Raw genomic sequence first — 20,946 nt, forward strand, 5'->3', positions numbered from 1 at the left:
CATGGAGCAAGGCCGCTGCTGCTGGAGTATCTGCTAGCCAGGACTTTCACTTCCATTTAAGACACGCCACACAGGGTTGTCTTGGGGGGGCGGGTGGTGGCGGCGGGGAACCTTGGTTGTCCTTGCCCCAAACCAACCTTGGCACAGAGTCCAGGCTGCTGGACATAAACTTGAGTCCCATTTTCTATTTTGGATACACTCAGGTTCCCGTGGTGCTCTCCAGAGCCTCCCACACTACCAGGTACCTAAAGTGAAAGTTAGGCATTGGCACGATTTGGGGAGAGGATGTGAGACTGGTCCCAGACGAGGGGTGGCCCGGTCTCCTGCCCCGCCCCCCCACCCTGCCTCGGACTCTGACGCTCTCCCTTCCCTCCTGGCAGACTCTGGATGGGCACATGGTGGTGCGCAGCCATGCCCGCGTGTCGTCTCTGACCCTGAAGAGCATCCAGTACACAGACGCCGGAGAATACATCTGCACTGCCAGCAACACCATCGGCCAGGACTCCCAGTCCATGTACCTCGAAGTGCAATGTGAGCAGTGACTGGAAAAACAGGGGAGGGGGCCGTGTGGGGTCAGGATGAAAGGGGAGGACAGCAGCCAGGACCTGAGCTGCACCCTGCCCTGGGCCCTTCCAGACCTCTGTCCCCAAGTTGTCCCTCCCACCGCCCCAGGCTTCTTACAAGCCCACAGGCGCTTCCGTCTTCCCACGCAGCTCCCAGGACCGCTACACCAGCCTGGGCTTGATCGTGTCCTGGAGCTGGGTCTGCTTCAGGGCACACACACCCTGCCAGGGCCGGGAGACAGGGTGCACGGAGCTCCTTGCTGGTGGTGGTCTTCCTGATGGGCATTGCTGTTCCTGCAGACGCCCCGAAGCTGCAGGGCCCTGTGGCTGTCTACACGTGGGAGGGGAACCAGGTGAACATCACGTGCGAGGTATTTGCCTACCCCAGCGCCACAATTTCATGGTTCCGGGATGGCCAGCTGCTGCCAAGCTCCAATTACAGCAATATCAAGATCTACAACACCCCCTCCGCCAGCTACCTGGAGGTGAGTCGGGGCGGGGACAGGGGAGGGTGGAGAAGGCACAAACTGACTATGGATAGGCTGCCCTCTGCAGCTAAAATCTTCTCTCTTGCTTCTCCCACGTGTCCTGGCCAGGGGAGCCATCGGCTACAGAAGAAACTGAGTCTCAGCCCTGCTCCCCTCTCTCTCCCTGGGACTAGGTCACAGCCTGGGAGGCCGAGCATGCCTCTCACTAGCCCCTTGGCGATTCTCTCTGATTTAAGGCTGGGCTGGAGCTAATCGTTCATGCTTTACTTGTTCTGTTCCTTACAAATTAATTCAGTAAACAAAGATCTGAATCAGTGACCATTCTGTGGGACACTTGTAACCCACAAGTTCCTCCTTTCCAAAGGTGACCCCAGACTCTGAAAATGACTTCGGAAATTACAACTGTACTGCAGTGAACCGCATTGGACAGGAGTCTTTGGAATTCATCCTTGTCCAAGCAGGTGAGCACCCCTGATGGCTGTACCAGCCTTATCTTTGCTGGCCTAGTCCATGCCCTTCGGTGACGCTAAGAGAGTAAAAGAAGAGAGGGCCAGGGTAGCCAAAGACAGAGGGTCAGGAAGCAAGGAGCCTATGGAGGTTCAAGGGTGTGGGCACGGCGCATGTTGGGAGGGAATGATAGGGTGAGGCGGGCTGGGGAACGGGAGACGGGTGACAAGATTCCCAAGAATGAGTACAAACGAGAGACATGCTTTGTGACTGGGAGTCATGTCCTGGACCTAATCGGGCTCACCTGGGTCTCCATATGTGCCCTCCCCACAGACACCCCATCTTCACCGTCCATCGACCAGGTGGAGCCGTACTCTAGCACAGCACAGGTGCAGTTTGATGAACCAGAGGCCACAGGTGGTGTGCCCATCCTCAAATACAAGGCCGAGTGGAGAGCAGTGGGTGAAGAAGTGTGGCATTTCAAGTGGTATGATGCCAAGGAGGGTAAGTGGGAAGAGTCAGCGTTTCCTTTAGAATGATCGGTTTCTCGGTGCTGGGCAGACGCTCACCCCTGGTGCCGGGCCCCTGACTGCACACCCGGGTAGAATGGCACATCGCTCTCACCTGCTGAGGAAGCCAGATGCCACAGCCTGCCATCCGTCCGTGTTCCTTTGCTGCAGCACCATCCCTGTCCCTCTGGAATTCGGGCACGGTCACATCTCCTCTGGAAGTGTTGGCCGTCTGTCCCCTGGTACGTCAGAACCTGCTTCTCAGGACACGCTAAGACGAGGCCATCTCAAGCACGCTCCAAGCAGAAGCCCTACTTAGGTGCTAAGCACAACTGGATGAGTCCAGACCGCCCCTGCCCTGCACCTGTGGGTGATCCGGGCTGGGGGTTCTCTGCCGTCACCCATCCATCTTGCTTGGTGTACTCAGGGGCTGCCCTGTAATGATGGTATTAACCACACAACAAATTGCCAGAGAGACAAGTCTGCTCTTAAATTCATCCTGTGATAGATTTCCAAACTAAAATTTTAAAAATGACCCTTGGATGCCTACAGTTTGAAGATTTTGAGCCTGGACTGTTTTGCCCTGAAGACCGAGTATACAACCGTGTGTAACTCTCCCTGCGGGGTTTTATACACCAGTGAAGTACTTTTGTTTCCATAGAAAGTTTTAATCCTGGTCCGGTATGTGGTAACAAGGGTGGCTGCCTTCCGGCCCTTTTTACTGAGAATTTATTTCACCGTGTAGCCTCCATCACTCCTTCAGCTTTTGGGGGGTGGGGAACCTGAGGAGTTTCTGGGCTGTCCATTTGGAGCCAGAAGAAAACAATCTCTTTATCTCGCCAACTTCCCTCTGAAACCTCACACCAGCTCTATGGCAAGTCGACCCCGTGTGAAAGACCAGCTGGCTTTGTTTTCTTTTTTTGGTCATTGCTACAAGCTGGATTCTACCCTCCCCTGCCCTTTAGATAGATAGATAGATAGATAGATAGATAGATAGATAGATAGATAGATAGATCGATCGATCTATATATATATAGATATATTTAATTCAAATATAATCAACATTCGATTCTATTTTTGTTGTGGTGAAATATGTGGAATGTGAAATTTACCATTTTAGCCATGTTTAAGTGTGAAGTTCAGTGGCATTAGGTACCGTCACGTTATTGTGCAACCATCCCCACCATCCGTCTCCAGAACTTTTCATAATCCTAAACTCAGTGCCCGTTAAACACTAGCTCCCCATTCCCACCTCCCTCCAGCCCCAGCAACCACCATTCTACTTCCTGTCTCTGTGTAGTTGACTCTTCTAACTACTACAGATGAGTGGAACATGTCCTTCTGTGTCCGGCTTACTTAGCCTGATGTCATCAGGTCCACCTACATTGTAGCACGTGTCCGAGTGAGTTCGTTCCGTGTTAAAGCTGCCTGAAAACTCCACTGTATCAGTACCACACCGTGTGCGTCCACTCGTCCATTGATGGACACTTGGGTTGTTCCTCTCTTTGGCAATTGTGAACAGTGCTACTCTGAACATGGGTGGGCAAGTATCTGTTCCACTTCCTGCTTTCAATTCTTTTGATATACCCAGACGTAGATCACATGGAAATGCCATGTTTAATTTCTTGAGGACCTGCCATGCTGCGTTCCACAGCGGCTGCGCCATTTTACTAATGGGCTTTCCACCCTTTGTGATCCTTCTCATATTCTCGCAATAGCCAACATGGAGGGCATTGTCACCATCGTGGGCCTGAAGCCGGAGACGACGTACGCGGTGCGGCTGGCGGCCCTCAACGGCAAGGGGCTGGGGGAGATCAGCACAGCCTCTGAGTTCAAGACGCAGCCAGTCCGTAAGTAAAAGCAGCTGCCCTGCCTCTTCCCCATCCCCACCCTCTTCTCCTCAGGGGCAGAGGGGACCCTGAGCTGCCCCATCCATGGTTTGGATGACAGCTTTTGTCTTTCAGCTTCCTCTGCTCCAGGAGGTCCCACCTCCTAGTTCCTTGGCCCTCAGTGATGGCTGATGCCCAGCCCCTTCTGTTCTCTTCCCCAAAGTGCCTGGTGACACTGTCACAGTAGCGGGTCCCTCCTGTTAGAATAACAGCCAGGGAGGAAGCCCCTGACGCATCGTAAAGGGAGCGGGCAGAGACGCAGAGGCATGTTGTGGAGGGATTTGGGAGACACTGCTTTTGGACACAGGTCACAAAGGCCCTAAAGCACCCCGTGACTTGAAGGAAGAGGGTAAAGACAATGATGGTTCGTGTAATTAGGCGTGGGATTTTTGCCACAGCAGAGAGATGACGTTACGGAAATGCAGGGGCCGCTGTGCGATGTATGTGCAGGAGCAAGAGCCCAGCAGTGCACGAGGGAAAAGGGTGGCTGAGGCCCCTGACTCTTCTGCTCCTCCTCCCTCCCGCCAGGAGCGCGCCTCAGGGCCTCCCTCCCTTGGGGCCTCTTTCCAGAGAGGCGCTTCTTCCTGATCCATTCAGGATGGCAACCGCTTTCCTCCATCATTCCCTTTTCCCTCACCCTGCCTGCCTCGCTTTCCCCGCTGTCCCACAGAAGGCCAGGCTCTGCTGATATCCCTCCATAGCCCCAAACCTCTGGGAGGACCGTGCATCCTCCCAGCTATAGCAGGTGCAGCACAGCCCGACTCCTTGAGCGGTCACAGGGATCCCTGGGTCCTCTCTCGTTCCTGGGATGAAAAGCCACGCAGGGCAGTCCCTTGCTTCCTTCTCTTTGAAGCCAGAGGCCGGCAAGCAGTCCCCTACCTTTTCCAGAAGCAGGCCTGTCTCATCCTCTTTCTGCAGGAACTGCTTCTTTCTGGATTTGAAATAACGTGATAATTTGAATTTCCAATTCCATGTGCTGTCCTGAGTCTATTCATTTCTTTTACATCTTTTTTTTTTCCCCCTTGGGTCTGTCTCTTGTCTTTTCTTATCGTCTGTGTTCCATCCATGGGAAATGCAGACAGCCCTCTTCCACGTAAGTGCCTCTCATACGTCATTATCTGTTTCTATAGTGTTAACATCTGCTAGTCCTAGTTCTTAATTTAGTTCTGGTCCCTTTTTTCGTCCCTAGGCTGAAGTAGATGATGCTGTCCGGGCCCTAACCACACTGACCTTGGTCTAGTTGTGCTCCTGTTAATGTCTGTAGGTTCCTCCAAGAGGCTAACACTCGTCCTGTTGTAGAGCATGCAATTTCTGTGTCCTTCGAAATTGTGTTGATTGATCAATTTCTGTGTGTGATGACTCCCCGTGGCAATGCCGCTGCGCGCCAAGCTAAGCAAGGTGGGTCTGCGGGCGGTCTCTGAGTAACACGCGAGAGCACCGCCTCCCCTCCTGCCAGGATGCCAGAGAAGTGACCGCAGCCACACCAGGGATTCAGAATCCCTTCCCAGGGAAAAGCAGCTGAAAGGACTTGCGCTTTTGCCTTGAGGACATAAAAGGCTCGAGCTCGTAGTGCCTCCCCTTTCTGTCTGTGGCAGCTGGGGGGCTCTAGGAGGCCCAAGCGGCAGCCGCAGTTGTAAAGGGTAACATGAGCTTTGGCTCCCAAGTCACAGGTAGGTGCTGCAGGCAGCTGCTGGGGTTAAATCCCCACTTGCAGTCAGTTGTGTTCTTTAGAGGGAGGTTATTTGCAGTGTGCATTTCCACATTTCCACGTTTGGAAAAGACTGACCAGCTCCTTAGTATCTTCACTGCCAAGCATATAGGGAGGGGAGTTCTCCGTGGGAAGGACATGTAAGCTGTAAATAGTGAACCTAAGGAGCAAGGGCTACAGAAGCCCGCCCCCTCCACGGTGGCGGGGGCGAGGGCGGGGGCAGGGGTCTGATCTTGGGCTATAAGATGCCCCCCAAGCCTCACTCCCGCTGACGCTTACCCCTTGCTTCCTAGGCTGAGTTCAGTGTTACCCAGAGAGACTCACAAGAAAAGGTATTCGGAAAACCGCACACTCTTTTCATAAAAGCTCCTAGCTCCTGAAAGGCACTCAGGGAAGCTTATCTTTTTAAATTTATTCAGAAATATTGCAGCCACAGCAGAAACTAAGTAGCTCAGTGTAGGCGTTCGGAGATTTTCAGCAAGCGCTGAATCCATGATCTCAGCAGACTTGGTTCCTGAATGAACCGGTTCTGGAAAGAGTCAGGATCGGGATTGGAGTGGTCAGGTTAAGAGTGACAGCTGTCAGCTCCCGTTGGCACCCAGGCCCCCAGGAAACTCAGAAGGGGCAGCTCTGAAGGTGAGAGCACTTGCTCCTGGATCTTTACTCTCAGTTTGGGCTTCTACTCTTCCGAATTTTGACCAGTAAATGAATGTGGCTTGGTACATCATAGACAGGAAGGCTGGGATGAGGCCTCCTTTTGAGTTGCTTACTAGTACTTGGGGTTTGAGTACCGAATCAGAGTAACTGGGTCTTAGAGTTCAAAGCCTGTAAGTGATTTTCATTCATTGCCAGCTCAGCCCTTGTAAAGGTAAAGAATTTCTTAAACAGATGCTGTGTTTAAAAGTCGTGTTTAATTTAAAAAAAGAGAGAGACCTCTAGACCTCATTGTTTGTTATCTGCTAGTAGGAAAGTGGGTAATTAACCCAGATTCCAAGAGGCCCTTTGGAAAATGGTGTGGTCAGCTGTCCATTCCAAGTAGATCATGAACGATCCAGCAGCAGGCATTGCTAGAGGCATGCAAAGTCAGTTTTCTCAATTATCTATAAGTTATGGCCTAAAGAATTACCAAAAAAAAAAAAAAAAAAAAAAAAATCAAACTCCTCTTAGATAAGAAGAGTCGTGGCCCAGCCTTAGCATTGAGTGCCTTTGTCAAGAACTTGAACTGGATAAGAGGCAACGTACGTGTGAGAACATCATACGCTCACTACAGTTGGTTATTATGGTATTTCCTGTACCCTCATGACCTTCCTAGAGGGGCTGAAGGGAGGGCCTGGCCCCAGGGGTACCCAGACCCATCCTGAAGAAGAATACAGTTGGAAGGGCGACTCCAGCATCTATCACGCCCAAGACCAAACCCACTGACTGACTGCTACTGGCAAGTGAGGGCACGTTTTAGGAAGGACTTCTCTGAGTTCTCCCTCCCTCAGAAGGCACAAAGCTTGTGTGAAATCAGCCACCAGTTTAGCTGCATGCTTACACCAAGCCCAAGAACCAGCAGCGTTGGTTTCTGACACCGGCTCATCTCGCCTGTTAGAAGTGCTTTCCCCTCCTATAATGTTGGGGTGCACGTGGACAGCCTGAGCCCGTGATGCTGGAGTTAGGCCCTAGGTGCACACTCACCCCAAGGGAGAGAAGGTACCCAGGGTCAACACGCCGTCATGCCGAACAGAGAGAGTCCTTGCTGCCAGACACCCTACCCCATCCTCCATCCCCCACCCCCTGGTTAGGAGGCAGTAGGTGAAAGCCAGTGCATTTTACATTAGTTTACCTCTTGAAGTGCCTTGAGATGTGCCGATAATGGGGTTGCTCTCCTGGCTCCCTAATAGACTCACCCACCTTCGGGGGCATGAACGTGCCAAAGCCACAGGTAACCTCAGAGAGCTCCTGCTTCTGGGCTGCCATATTAGAAAGCATCGGTTCACCTGTTGGAAGGTTCCTTTGTGTCCCGTTCGTACATGCGTGTGAAGGTAACGAGGCAGCTGTGACTCCAAACAAGGAGCTAGAACTGCAGCCTGGAAAGATGTCCCTGCTTCATGTCTTTTAGGCCAGATGTCTGCGTGTTGTCACGGTGGAAAGCTCACAACCTCCGTTTGCCTTGGGAGGGGCCGCTTCCCTATCAAAGCTCCCGAGGCCCTAACCCGATGATGTGACATTTGAGCGTGCATCCTGTTCTCTGTGATTGAGCCACACGCCTTCAGAAGTTCATTGCCTGAATGTTTACCTCTTAATTTGCTTCTGAACTGTGAAGCAAAATAGACCATTTCTTTCAGGGTATACAGATTATGAATGAGTCTCTCCTTTGTAAAAGAGGCATCCTGAGATGTTTGTGTTCACAAAATTTTGCCCCCAGGATGGCACACTGCAAGTATAAATTAAACGTATTCTAATATATTGTGTTTAAAACAGATAAAAACTCCACCCCTTTTCCAGAATAATATGGACAGGTATGCAAACATTTGAAGCCAAAAAAGTAAAAGAGATACACTTGCACGTGAATTAACCAGACCCTCAAGTCACCATGAGTTAGTAGGCCATCTTGCTCTGACTCCAGTGACCTTGTACTCACGTGGTTTAATGAGGTGCCTCATCTGGGAGGGAAAAGGAAGACCAAACCATGAGTGCCCAGGCAGTGTTGGAGATACGGTGATGTTTTTTCAGATTTTCATCTAGCTCCCAGAGGGAACTTTGTTTTGTGATTGTTGATGGGACAACCTCAGAATATTTGCCAGCAGAAAACTGGACATCTGTTCAGTGTCCAGGATGCGTCAGACGAGCCCTCGCTGACGGTCCTCCAAGCCGAAAGTGGGGTGAGCGTTACTTATCTAGTTCCAGTCTCTTTAGCATCCCCTTTGTCCAAGAGAGAGCGAGAGTAACGCTCTCAGCAGCATCTGGAGAACCCGTGTGGGGTCTTGGAGGGAAGTGGGGGTTAGGGTATCATCCGGATGCCAAACAATCCTGGACCTCGCCCAGTAGTAGACTTTGAGTAGGAAGGTCATTTCTGTGTCATTGGGACATTGAGATGAGAGAATGAGGCCTACAGGCTTTGCTCCACGCACACGCCTGGAGTGGAGACATCGGCCTGTACAGGAGCGCATATGGACCTCTAGCATGTGAAAAGCCAAAGCCTCCTTTTTTCCACATTCCCCTTAAGCCGGGCTCCAGGTTCCCTCTCCTCCTGACATGTGATCGCATGGAGACGGCTGGTCCTGCTGAACCCGCGGTTTGTTTCAGGCGGGGCTGCAGGCCTCTGCCGCTGCTCCTGGCCCCGTCCCTTACCTGAACCCTGGGGCTTGGCAGAGACACAGGCTTGCGGTCTGAAGTCAGAGAGCCCTGCTCTCCGCTGGCCCGCAGGCCACCTGCCCTCATGCATGGTGTTTTTCCTCCTCGCTTTAACCCGCTTCAGCTCCTGCCACTGACACCCTTGGGTGACTCTTCCGTTTTTTTTTTTCATTCGGTATCTGTGCCTCAATGAGCTTTTTTTTCTTCTCTTTTTTCTTTACCTTCATGTTTCTTTCCTCAGCGGCTCCTACTAGCTCCTCCACCCCCGCTCCATTGTCTCATCCCAATAGTGAGTATCATTTTCTTCATCCGTCTCTCCAAAGGCTGCTTTTCCACCAGCCACGGTGGGTCTGCGTAATGTTATCTCCTTCACCAGGTGATAATTCAACTCTGTTGGCAGAAAGCAGCACTAGGTTTTAGAGAAGCAAATGAGAAGAGAGGAAGGCACAGAGCGTCCCACATTCCCCTGCCCCCGCCCACACCCCCAGATGGAGGGTAGGCAAGTGACAGGCATTGCTCTGGACTGAAAATCGTGCAGCCAGGCTTCCCCGGGGCCGGCGCAGCCCAGCCGGGCCCTGTCCTCAGGATTCTTCCCAGGCTGGACTCAAGCTGACATTCGGAAAAACCAAAGGAATTTGCCAAGGAAAATATCTGTTCGGCAGGGTCATAAGAAATGCTTTGGGGTGTTGTGTTTTCACCCTTCATTTTAATTGGCACAGTTGGATTCAGACACTGAAATTAGATAGCGAGGCCTGTAGCTTTCACTTTCTCCATAAATGCATACTTGTCTCGTAAATATTTGTGGGAAAATAAACAGTGTCTGCTCACAGATGTGCCTGGCCGTAGGCGCTCAGGCAAGTCACTTAACCCTTCACAAGTGAGCCTTGTTTTTCTCTTCCATAAAATAGGATGAGTAAATGGCCCTCCTCCCGCACCCCCCCCAAAAAAAAACATTGTAGCGCTCACCAAGCTGTGTTTGCCCACCCAGAAGCAGGACTGCCAAACCTGGTTGGCGTCAGGCTTCGTCATTCCTGATTGAGCCTCGCTCATTTATGATCTTGTTTCATTTGGCTGCCCTGTCCTTCTGTTCCCTCGGGGGCTCAGGAGAGAGCTCTGTGCCTCTGACTCGGAGTTTTGAACCCAGCTTTTGGTGTGTGTTGGGGGTTGGTGCGTGGAGAGCAAAGGGAGACAGCAGCTGCATGAGGCCCAAGTCGTCATGCCAGCAGGTGCCCAGAGCAGCCGTCGGGGGCAAGCAGGGGGCAGGCACCGCCCACCTGGCTGTATCCTCCCTGGAGTATCAGAAGCTGCTGCACGTTGGGCACAGCCTCAGGAGGCAACTCAGGCCCTCACTCAGAAGCCGCCTGTTGAATCTGTTTGGCTTAGAAACAGCCCCGCCACACCAGGTGGTGATGTCCAGGCAGTGGCTGGAACAGCAGGCATTCGGGCTTGAGAACCAGAAACAGCCTTGGGTCCAAATCCCATGTCTGCTCCCTCTTTGCACAGCTCCATGACCCTGAATGAGTCACTCAGCCTCCTGAACGCCAGAGTTCGTAGCTCTCAAATGATAGATTCTACCTGTCTCATAGGTATCTGTGAAAATTCAAGACTAAGTATGAAAAACCCAAGACAACAGTACCCAGCACATAGTAGCTGGAATTTGTGGTCAGAGTGGATGAGGGTAAATGAGTAAATATGTTTTTTCTCGCCACAGGAGAGTGATTTGTCAGCAAGATCTCTGATAATTTTTTTTTAAATCTCTATATTTACACTGATAAATCAGGGAAGGAGGAAATGAGAGAATATCCCCTGCTTTCTTTATAATAATGTCTATATATGTATATAAACACATTCATATGTTTACTTATGAATATAATTTATATCTCCATTCTCTCCTTCACCTTTCTGTGCCCTGTCTGCCCTTCGTGTTTCCATAGCAACCTGGCCTCTTCCTGCCCTCCCAACCACCGAACCGTCTAGTGAGTATAGAGTTATGGCGGCTCTTGGCCAGATTGCTGCTTGTTGCCGAGCTGACTTCTGGGTCACGGTGCTGCCTGACATTGTCCCTTGTATTAACAGTAACAGTTGTGAATGCATGGAGGCTCTCCGCCTGGTGTGGTTTCCTACGCATGCTGTCTGCGTGGCCAGGAGACCAGGAAGAGCTGGGGTGATTATGTGAAGAACGTTCTGCATGAAGAGAGTTTTCCAAATTTCCCTTTGTGTGAAACAACAGAATAGGATCAGAGAAAAACCAAGGAGACAAAAGAACAGCATCTCTTCCCCGCTTTAGTTGTCCCTCCCCTCTGAAGCGTGGCACACATGCATACACACACACACACACACACACGCGCGCGCACGCACGCACGCACGCATGCGCACGTTGCCAAGACTGAGAACAAGGGAAGGAATAGAGAAAAATAGAGAGGTGGGAGGTGGAGGGGCCAGCAGAGAGGGCAGGAGCTGCTACTTCCTGACAGCATGCCCTGCTTCGTGGCACCTTGAGGCGAGGCAAGGGGTCATGAGGAACGCACAGGGCACAGGGGGGCAGAGGCCTCCTCACAGCCCTCCTCCTCAGAGCTAGGAAAATGGTGGCCCCAGGAAGCATAGCCAAGCCCCCTCAAGTTTGTTACCCAGAGTCCAGATCAGAGCTCTGGAATTCATCTGCTGAGGGTACAGTTGGGGCCAGACTTGTGGAAAACATTACACTTCATCACAACTGTGACATGTTCCAAGCTTGCCTTTATAATGCTCTAATGAGGTGAGCTTGTGTGTTAGGCCTTAAGTCCCAAGTCAACAGGATCCCCTGTGTGTGTGTGTGTGTGTGTGTGTGTGTGTGTGTGTGTTTACAGCGGTTTCCATGGCCATGTGGGGGTTTAGATCCTATATTTCTGAGTGCACAGGAAGAAATGACATGCATCCATTGAGCAGTAGCCAGAGAAGGCAGAAAGCATGTATGCAAAATATAGCTCCCACTCGCTCCCGCTCCTTTCTGATACATAATTGAACAGAGAAGAAAAGAGTTTCCTGGTTCTGTGTGTTGCATGAAATGGTTCTTTTCTCTGCTGCAGAACATAGCTGAGGGTCTGCTTTCTTGGTGTTCTGTGTGTGTGTGTGCTGCAATGAATTTTAATTCCTGATGCTTTCCAGGTTTCACTTTGTCGGCAGAGCAGAGCAGGGGACATGGAACTGTGCTTGTGCGGGCTTCACTCAGATGATGGGTTGTTTTGGGGGTGGGTTGTTTTTTTGTTTGTTTTTTGCATTTGGGAAAAAGAATGCAATTAATAGCACCCTTTCTTCTTCTAACAGCCGTGTTCCTGGTCTTCCCAGCTTGGTGTGGTGTGTGGACCTGGCATTGTAGGCTATGTAATGCATTTGCACAGCTCGGTTATACTTAAGGTGTCTCACTGTAGATTGGTCCTCCCTGGAACCTTGAATCCAGATTTATCCTTAAGGAGGAATTCGGTGTTCTCCCCTGACAGATGTTTACTTTTTAAACATCAGACGTTTCTGTCCACAGATAAAATGCCTAGAAAGTGACATCAAAGAGAAGAAAGTGTCTTGTGTGTGTGTGTGTGTGTGTGTGTGTGTGCGCGCGCGCGTGCGCCATTGGACTACTGACCTAAATTTAAGTCCCAGTGGATACTGGGATGAAGGAAAGACCGTCACACTTGGGCAGCAGCCTGTATTTGGCATGAGCACATTCCTCAACAATAAGGCAAAAGGTAGCACGTGTGAATACAGTGGAGCTAAGAGCAGAGTAGCTAGATGCGTACAACAATCCATCGATCGTCAGCCAATCAATAGGGATGAAAATAAATAATGTCTCCTGTTTTTGCTATGGAGTGTGTGTGGGTGTGTGTGTGTGTGGGTGTGTGTGTGTGCTGATCCATTTATACTTCTGAGTGAACGAGGGTGTCCTAGATAAAATCAAAAGAGAAAGTGATCAGGTGAATGTAATCCCCACAGGATACCCTTGGTTGGAATGTGCCAGAGCCTGTACAGTTTCAGACAGTAGGAAGCACAGCCTCCATCCGCTCAGAGCGTCAAGAATATGTAACGGGGTTGAAGCATATTTCTCTTGCATTATTTTTAAGCAGTGGTCGTGCTCTGGACAGAAAGATCTCTCCGCCTCCCCTCTTTGCCCTTCTCTTAGCTTCAACTGGCATTTCGCTGATCTTCCCCTGGCCTGTGCAAGTGAAGGCAGGAAACCCAAACTGCCTTTGGACAAGGCAGGTCATTCAGTAACAAATTAGAGTATAAATACAACAGATGACAAAAAGGAACGTGGACAAATCCAAACATTTTTTTTAACGATCACAATCAAATCCATATCTTATCAAGTGTAGCCACAAGTCTGGAGAGATAAATGTGTCCAGCAATGCCCAAGCACTTGGTCAGGGTCAGAGTCTTAGCTCGTGGGGCCAGGGGTCCGTTCACTTTCGCTCCTCAGTGTTGATGGAGCCACTGTCTTGACCACCAGAAGGAAACCTCATCCCTTTGTGCAGTGACTAGCCTCTGCCTTCACAGGTGTCTCAACGGGGCTGTCACTGGGAGCTCCGGGATAATGCGGGTAGATGAATTGGAAAGCGAGGAGGGAATCCCCAGGGCTGCCTCCTCTGGCCTGCACCCACTCCCCCTCTCCTCATGCACCAAAGGAAACAGGCAATGGCTTTTCTCAGTGTAACGTAATATTTTGTTCTTACAGGACACACAGTCTGGAGACTTCTCCTGCACGACCCGTGTTCTCCTTGATTGCCCTCGTTTCCCAAGGATGCTGAGAGATTTCTGGAATCTGTGAATAATAACTTGCTTTTTTTTTTTTCCTTCAGCAGTCTCCTGGATTGACTTTGACATCTGGGTCCCGGCAGAAACACCTCCCTATTTCCAACAAGTTTACATACTCCTTGATGTGGTATTAATATGCAGTGTTGCAGCTGTATCTAATGCTTATTGGTGTCGTTAACCAAATGCTCTTTACGGTTTATTATCCTTCTATTTCTGGGCAGTTTTACTGTACTCCCAATGTTTCCTATATATGCTGCTAATTTAATTTGATTTCTCCTTTTATTTAGTCTGTGATTTTGTTGTTGATTTTTCTCCCTGCCCATTGTTTACATCAGTTTTTAATTTTTTTGTATTTTCCATGTGACCTCCTCCACTTTCCTTTCAACCAATCATGTGCGTGCGTATCATGTGACTTTGTCATGTGGCTTGCATGGTGCTGATGATGTCGTCCACGCTGGTGAACAGAAGGTAAACCTCTTTGTTCTGATTAGGGAAATAAACCTGGGACCACAGCCTGGCACCTAGGGCCCACTCATTTCTTCCCATCTCAGATTTCCCAAGTGAAGCCATTTGAGAGATTTCCTCTTGTTCTCAGTTCACCTCTAGAATCCATCAATTCTTTGCAGCCTTGACATGACAATTTGATACCGTGGCAGGCTTTGGTTTAACATTTCGCTCCAAGAAACTTGGCCCTACAAACTGCCATCCACAGCAAAACCACATTTACCACCACGCAGTTTGCAAACTTGAATTTTTACCAGAGAGTTCATAAAAATTACTTCCCAGAAAGCGGTTTTTTTTCAGTGACCTTATGACATTGTTGTTTAACTTTATCCAGTAGTTCTGAAAACCACAGCTGCTCTAAAATGAGTCATTTCTGTGAAAATGTGAAATGTATCTGTTTACGACACTGAAATGCTACAGAGAGAAGTGTATCAATTGCAAAGGTTCTATTTGCTCAAAACCAATGAGAGTGCTTCATAAAATTCATGCAAATTGAGGACTTTCTGAAGGGAGAGATTTAAGAATTTGGAATGAAAGCAGTTTGCATTGTTGATGTGTCACTTTTTAAGAGTGACCCTCCCCCCTGGACAGTGGGGGTTAGAAATCAAAGCAAAAGTTGGCACTTAACCATGACTGGAGATCTCTTTGTAATCAAGAAGCACATGATTGACCCTTGCAGCAAAGGAAATAAAATTATAGCCTAATTAAGCGCATAGCCGTGACAAAATAATTAGTTAATATTGTGACTGTCACAACCTTGTGAAAACATTTCTTGTTTACCATAAAGAGAAAAGGAAGCCTCTGCTTGCAACTTCCCCACTGTAAAATCAAACACCTATTCAAAACCTGCCCTGGGAGTCACATGCATTCTGTTCTCTTCTAACTGAAAATTGTTACGTCACATCACAACCTGAGACACATAGGCTGCACTGATCACGAAAGCCAGACTAACACGAATAACCGCCCAGTGTGCCCGTGCATGCGAGGGGTCCCCGTCTGGCCTCACGTCTCCAAGGAACTGACTGGGCGACATTCACACAGACAAACCATCCATAGCTGTTGCATGCGTGTTCTCTGTTCCTGGTCTGTCCTCTCATTTTGTGCCCCTGTGCGTGTGAGCCCTGTGGATGCTCCCTCTTGCTCATCCTGCACACTGACCACCTCTGAGGACGTCAGCTTCCTGGGTGTGGTCACTGTGCCCATGCTGAGTCCCGTTTACAACCAGACTCCTGGGCGAGGTCTTGGGTTGGAGCCGTCTGTCACTTCCAAAAAGATGTGTGGTATTTACGCTGTCTGAAACTAAGTGGGTGTGTCCCCAAAGCAGGGGAACATCTGACGTGCTAATGACTTTGACCTACCTTCAAAAGGCAACCTAATCTGTGAACCTTAGGGTAGGGGATACTGGCAGCCTAAGATTTTCTAAACTCCCGAGTCTCACTCCACATCCTGTGGTTTCATTATTTCTCTGAGGGGGACTGTGTTCTTCTAAAGACTTGAGATGACTGTTCCAAGGGAAAACCCGGATTTTCTCCCTGAGATCTGAAGGGTGAGGTGTTGGGTTGAAACCCATTCGTTTCTTTCTTAAAAACAAGTTTGGTTATTTCTGCGCAGTGCTAGAATTCAGGATGAAGCAGAGTACAACATGAGCAAGGTTGAAACAGATCCACCCCTCTGGACAGAGATCTCTTCCAGACATTTTAAGCAAGGCAAGAAATGTTTGAAGATGTTTCCTGCGGTTGCCCCAGAAATGCACTGTAGCAATGGTCTTGGGTGTCAGTAAAAATGTGGCCAGTGATAAAAAAACAAACAAAAAAAAAACAAACAAAAAAAAAAAAACAGTTAAAGTGCCTGTAGAATTCGAAAGTATGATTACCCCCTTGTCAAACCACATTCCCTTCTGTGACAGACCCTCTCTTACCATTTGCAAAGGGACAGGCGGAGGACTGTCTGGCAGCAAGCAGCCAGAAATGGCCCTTAATAATACAATTTAAGGGACTGGAGAGGGTCGTAGCGAGTAAAATTCACGGAGAGAAATGAAGCTTCGTGAAAAACAGTGCTTGCCTCCTTTCTCTGAACACTAGCAAGGCTTTCAGGTGAGTGGGGCCTGAGGATGGGTAAGTGAGCAGGTGCGTCTCCCAGCAGAGGGGTGTACATCCGACAGGTGATGAAATCCAGTTCCTGTTCCACCACTGCCCCCTCCACACACGCGCACGCACACGCACACACACACTGCCTCTAGGATGCCCTTGACACAGGCTGCACGTTGTCTAAATCTCAGGTTCCCGTCCACAGTGTTGACTGGGTTCGGCAGCACGGGGTCAGAAGGGAGGTGAAAACAGGCATTGGACGCCATGCCCTTGGCTCCCTTAGTCCTGAACCTGTAGAGCTTTGCAAATAGGGGTTCATGATGGGGAAACTTAGGCACCTGTCCCAGGATCCCAGGAGTGGGCTTGCTGTGGTGAGCTAAGATGCTCCCGTGCCAAGTTGATTTTTAATATCACGGCACCTCGTCGTGGCCGGGCCTCCTTCCTCCAGTGACTCTGTCACCTATGAGGACTCTGTGTAAGTAAACGGGCCTCCCCACCCTCCCCACCGCCAGCATGTGTGTGATGAGAAGCCCCCTGCGCCCCTCTGTCAGTGTGCTGCATGTTTTAGCATGGATCCCCCCCCCCCCCCCATAATGATCTTCTTTTCTTTAGCTACTGACACTGCCTCTCGTACTAGGACATGCTGATTCTGGTGAACTAAGCTCCTTAACACCCACTCTTCCTTCTTAGATTGAAAACATCACTAACCACCCCTTCCACTCCTTCCTTTATTTATTTATTTATTTTTTTTACAGCTGTGTGTCTGGATTGCCACGGTCTCTGGCAGGTCGACATAGACTTTTCACCAGGGCTCTGCTCTAATTGCCTTTATTCTTAAGGATTCCCCGCACTGGCGGTTACAGGGTAGAGAGCTAGCGTGAAGGGTCTGCAGAGGGGAGGCAGTGACGCGTGTCGGCCCGAATCCTGGGGGCAGAGGCCGGGGGCTCTGCAAAGGGCCCGTTTCCCTAGGGCTTCCCAGGACGTTTGTACTTCTTTATAAGTAACCTAATGTCCGTGAAATCGTGTTGAAGATGTGCACAGACTCCCCTTGGCGGCCTCGCGGGCGGGAGCCGAGTTAATTGTTGGAGGTTATTTGGGTCCTAACTTCCTCAGCCTGGATCAGCCCCATAACCACAAGCCATACCTTCGTGGTCCTATTTTCCTTTTTAGGATGATGATGAAACAGAGATAATTGATCAGCTAATCTGGTGGTGTTTTCATGACACCCACGAGAAGGGAATTGGTATCTCTGTGGTTCAGTCTGTCAGAGTTCATCTTTTGCTGTTCAGTTCATATCCCTTCCTGCCGCTGGCCTCCCCACCCACCCCCAGCTCACACGCTCACGTTCGTAGTTCCTGAGGAGCCCGATTTGAGAGGGATGTGTAGGCCGGATGCCCCCGTGAGCGTGGCCACAGGGCTACGCGTCCCCTCTGTGGAGAGCCAGGGAATTGGCCATGGCTTATACGCACTCCCTGCATCCCTTGGCGTTCCTTGGAGCCGGAGACCAGGATGGCAATGAGTCAGCTGGCGCTGGCACAAGCATATTCTTGACAACAAGGAGGAAAGAGCTCAGGAGAAAAGGAGCATTTATTCCCTAGGCCCCGATCTGGAGGAGCAATGCTTAGGACAGAATGAACCCCGTCCGGGGTTGGGTGTGTTCGGACTGACAGCCGCTCGCCGGGACTGTCAGAAAGCCCCCTCAGCCAGGCGGGTTGTCACAGGGGGCGTCCCAGAGCGTTTGAGGCTCCAGGGATGAAAGCAGCACAGATCCCGCTAGATTCATCTGTTCGGCAAAGAGCCTGGTCTTAGGAAGGACAATCAGCAGCCTTATAACTACAGATCCTAAGGCCGATCAAACGTCTAACCTCTTGATGTAATTTCGAATGTTCCTGAGTTGGGAAAAATCAATGGGCTTCATACTTGAACAGCCAAGTCATACATTTTGTACTCTTCTAAACAAATAATAGAAAAGGCATACGTAAGTTTCACATTGCTTGCAGGGTGTAATGGACCAAAGGGGAACAGGAGTTAAGATAAACAAAAGTAACAGTATTTTTGATGCCAGACAATCCTGTTTGATGGAAAATGTGATAGATTCTGATGCAAGCCCTATCTCCATCACTGGTTTATACTCAGAGGCCCCGAAGTCTGTGCAGGTCCCTGTGGGAGAGAAAGCAAAGGTCAGGAAAAAAGAATGCAGGTCAGGCCTCTGTCAGGGATGCCATGGGGCACCTCGGCATTTCAGTCAGAAGGTATACTTCTTGGTACTTGGGCGTTTTTGAGTAAGAAGTAAAGATTGTTTTCCTTCCAAAATTCACAGATGCTGTCCAGACCCCCTAAGCCTGCTATAATTTCTGTTGTGGAATTCAGGTACCCAGCAGTAGTTTTCTGACCTCCGGACTTGTGCTGACGAGGGGAAGGAATTGAAGCTGACTCAGATTTTAGGGCACAATAGCACACAAATTACAAAGAACCTACAATCTGCAAGGCCAGAAATACACACTTCAATTACGATTTCTGGGAGGAATTTATAGGACGAGCCTGCCACATTTCTGACTGTATGTGGTCTCGATGGTACATTCTTCTTTTCTTGCATCCGTGATTTACACTCTTCTAGAAAATACCAGAGTTGCCTAATATTTTATATTTGTTATCGGCAAGGCTTATTTTTAAGGTGATGTTGTTTTGAGTCTTTACGTGAAATATTTGGGGGCAAAATTTGACTCATGGCTGAAGCTAAATTCAGAAGGTGTAATTAACCGCAGGGGTTTTCTTGGAGCAACCTGCCGATTGCTGCTGAATCGCAAACCAACATTTACAAATAATTACAATATTGGTTTTGCGGAAATTACCCATAATGATTTCAATCAGGGCAGCCATTTCAGAACATAGTGCACATTGGGACCCTCTAAATAATTTCCTCTCCTAATGTGTTCAGCAAAGCAGTGAGCCACCCAAATGCCAGGGCCCCATTTCTTCAGGGTCAGCCCATCCCTCATCAGGTATGGCTAGAGTCTCCTTTTGCCGACAGCTCAGGAAGCAATTCCTTTAGCCTATTCGTAATCTTGAGAAAAATGGACAGAGAGTGTGCATTTGAAGATGGAGAAGACAATTGTTTAAATATTGCTCTTTCTCCACCTTTATGTGACTACAAGTTGTGTAGAGTTGGTCAGAATCCCTCTGATGTTAGTTGAAGGTCATCTTCCTATAGAAACACCGTCACAGGAAGGGTTACCTTTCCATACAAGGGCCCCGCCATTTTTAAAAAGAGTTGATCATAACTAGGTTTTCTTTTTTTCTTTTGACAAACCGAACTTTGTCTTGTTTACCTTTGAAACTCCAATGCCTAAGAGATTATCTGGTACCTGGGAGGTAGGTACTCTGTAAACGTTTGTTGAGTAAATCATAGTTAAAGCACTTTAAATGATACATGTAAATATTATATGCCATGCTCTACATTCTGTAAGAAAGAAATACACATATATCAGAATAACAAGGTATTCGCTCCAATAAAATAGCAATGATAGTGTTCCAACTTCGGTAAATGTTAGAACTGTGTTCTGTGGAATAGTTGTTAGTGGTTTCTTTGTGGTTCCAATCATATTTTTTCTGAAACACACCCAAAGATAAGATTTGACTGCTTTCATTGGGGCTGTTAGTTTCTGCAGGGAATCCTTGGCAAGATATTTGTTCCCATGTCTCTGAAGACAGTTGGGGTCTCTTTGCAAAGATAGGACTTTGGGGAGGATAACTTTTAAAATTGTAAAGAAAAATGGACAACCCTGTGCCTTAGAGATGTGGAATTGCTGATCTGGGGATACACTGCCCCGAAATTGGCAGGACCATCCTTATTTTGTGTCTGTCTTTCACAGTGTTTTGAAAATAGCCGAGGTGTTCTTGATAGTTTGTCCTAACACAGTGACTGTCATTGGGCACAGTGCTGTCAGAGCCAGAGGGGGGCCCTGGAGAACACCTCGTTCGGGGCATGGATTCTGCAAACGTGGGTACTGAGGCAGTGGCCTGTCCAAGCATTCAGTTTTACAGGGATCCCCACAAACATGAAAGAGAGTACCTCTTCTAAGTAGATACAAACCCCCCACCCACTCCCAAAGCAGGGTCCAGTGTTTTGCGGTCTCGATTTGGCCTTGAAACCCACGCTGCTCCAATCTGGAAGGAAATCATAAGGAAAGTGCAACCAGAGCAGCCCCAGCAGATTGATCTCCGTTTACCTTCCAAGGAAGCTTTGGGGGAAGGACCGGGTCCTCGCCCCATGACTGTGTTGGAAGGGCCACTGATGCCACTGCCTTCCCTCCTTAAGGCAAACCGACCGTCACAGAGTCAGTGTTGCAATTCCGAATACAAAAGTCCTCGTTAATGTCCATCCCCATTCAGTCTGGGGCCACGAGCTCTCCCAGTCAGCCTGAGTGCAGGACTTGTGAGGCTCACACCTGGAAGTCCCAGGCCAGCCCGAACCAGTCTGTCCCCTGCATTCAGAGAACAGAGCTTTCCAGTTCAACTGTGCCTACTCCTGCCATCTGTGACTGTGCAGACCTGCCCGGTTCTGAAATATCCTCCACTTTGTTTGAGTTCCTTTCTAGCCCTGGATATTTACAATGATAGAAGACACAAC

At 49.3% G+C, this 20,946-nt stretch overlaps 1 protein-coding gene across 1 annotated transcript in view; it reads left to right on the top strand.

Moving 5' to 3' along the window:
* The window catches only part of NCAM1 (neural cell adhesion molecule 1), a 313,366-nt gene that overhangs the window by 271,295 nt on the left and 21,125 nt on the right, over nt 1–20,946 (top strand). The window contains 9 exon segments of the mRNA XM_030332629.1: nt 381–531; nt 864–1,048; nt 1,416–1,512; nt 1,832–2,002; nt 3,726–3,857; nt 4,975–4,989; nt 9,185–9,232; nt 10,878–10,919; nt 14,191–14,193. Coding sequence (XP_030188489.1) covers nt 381–531; nt 864–1,048; nt 1,416–1,512; nt 1,832–2,002; nt 3,726–3,857; nt 4,975–4,989; nt 9,185–9,232; nt 10,878–10,919; nt 14,191–14,193 — 844 coding nt within the window.

The sequence above is a fragment of the Lynx canadensis genome, chromosome D1 (assembly GCF_007474595.2).
Source record: "Lynx canadensis isolate LIC74 chromosome D1, mLynCan4.pri.v2, whole genome shotgun sequence".
Taxonomy (NCBI): domain Eukaryota; kingdom Metazoa; phylum Chordata; class Mammalia; order Carnivora; family Felidae; genus Lynx; species Lynx canadensis.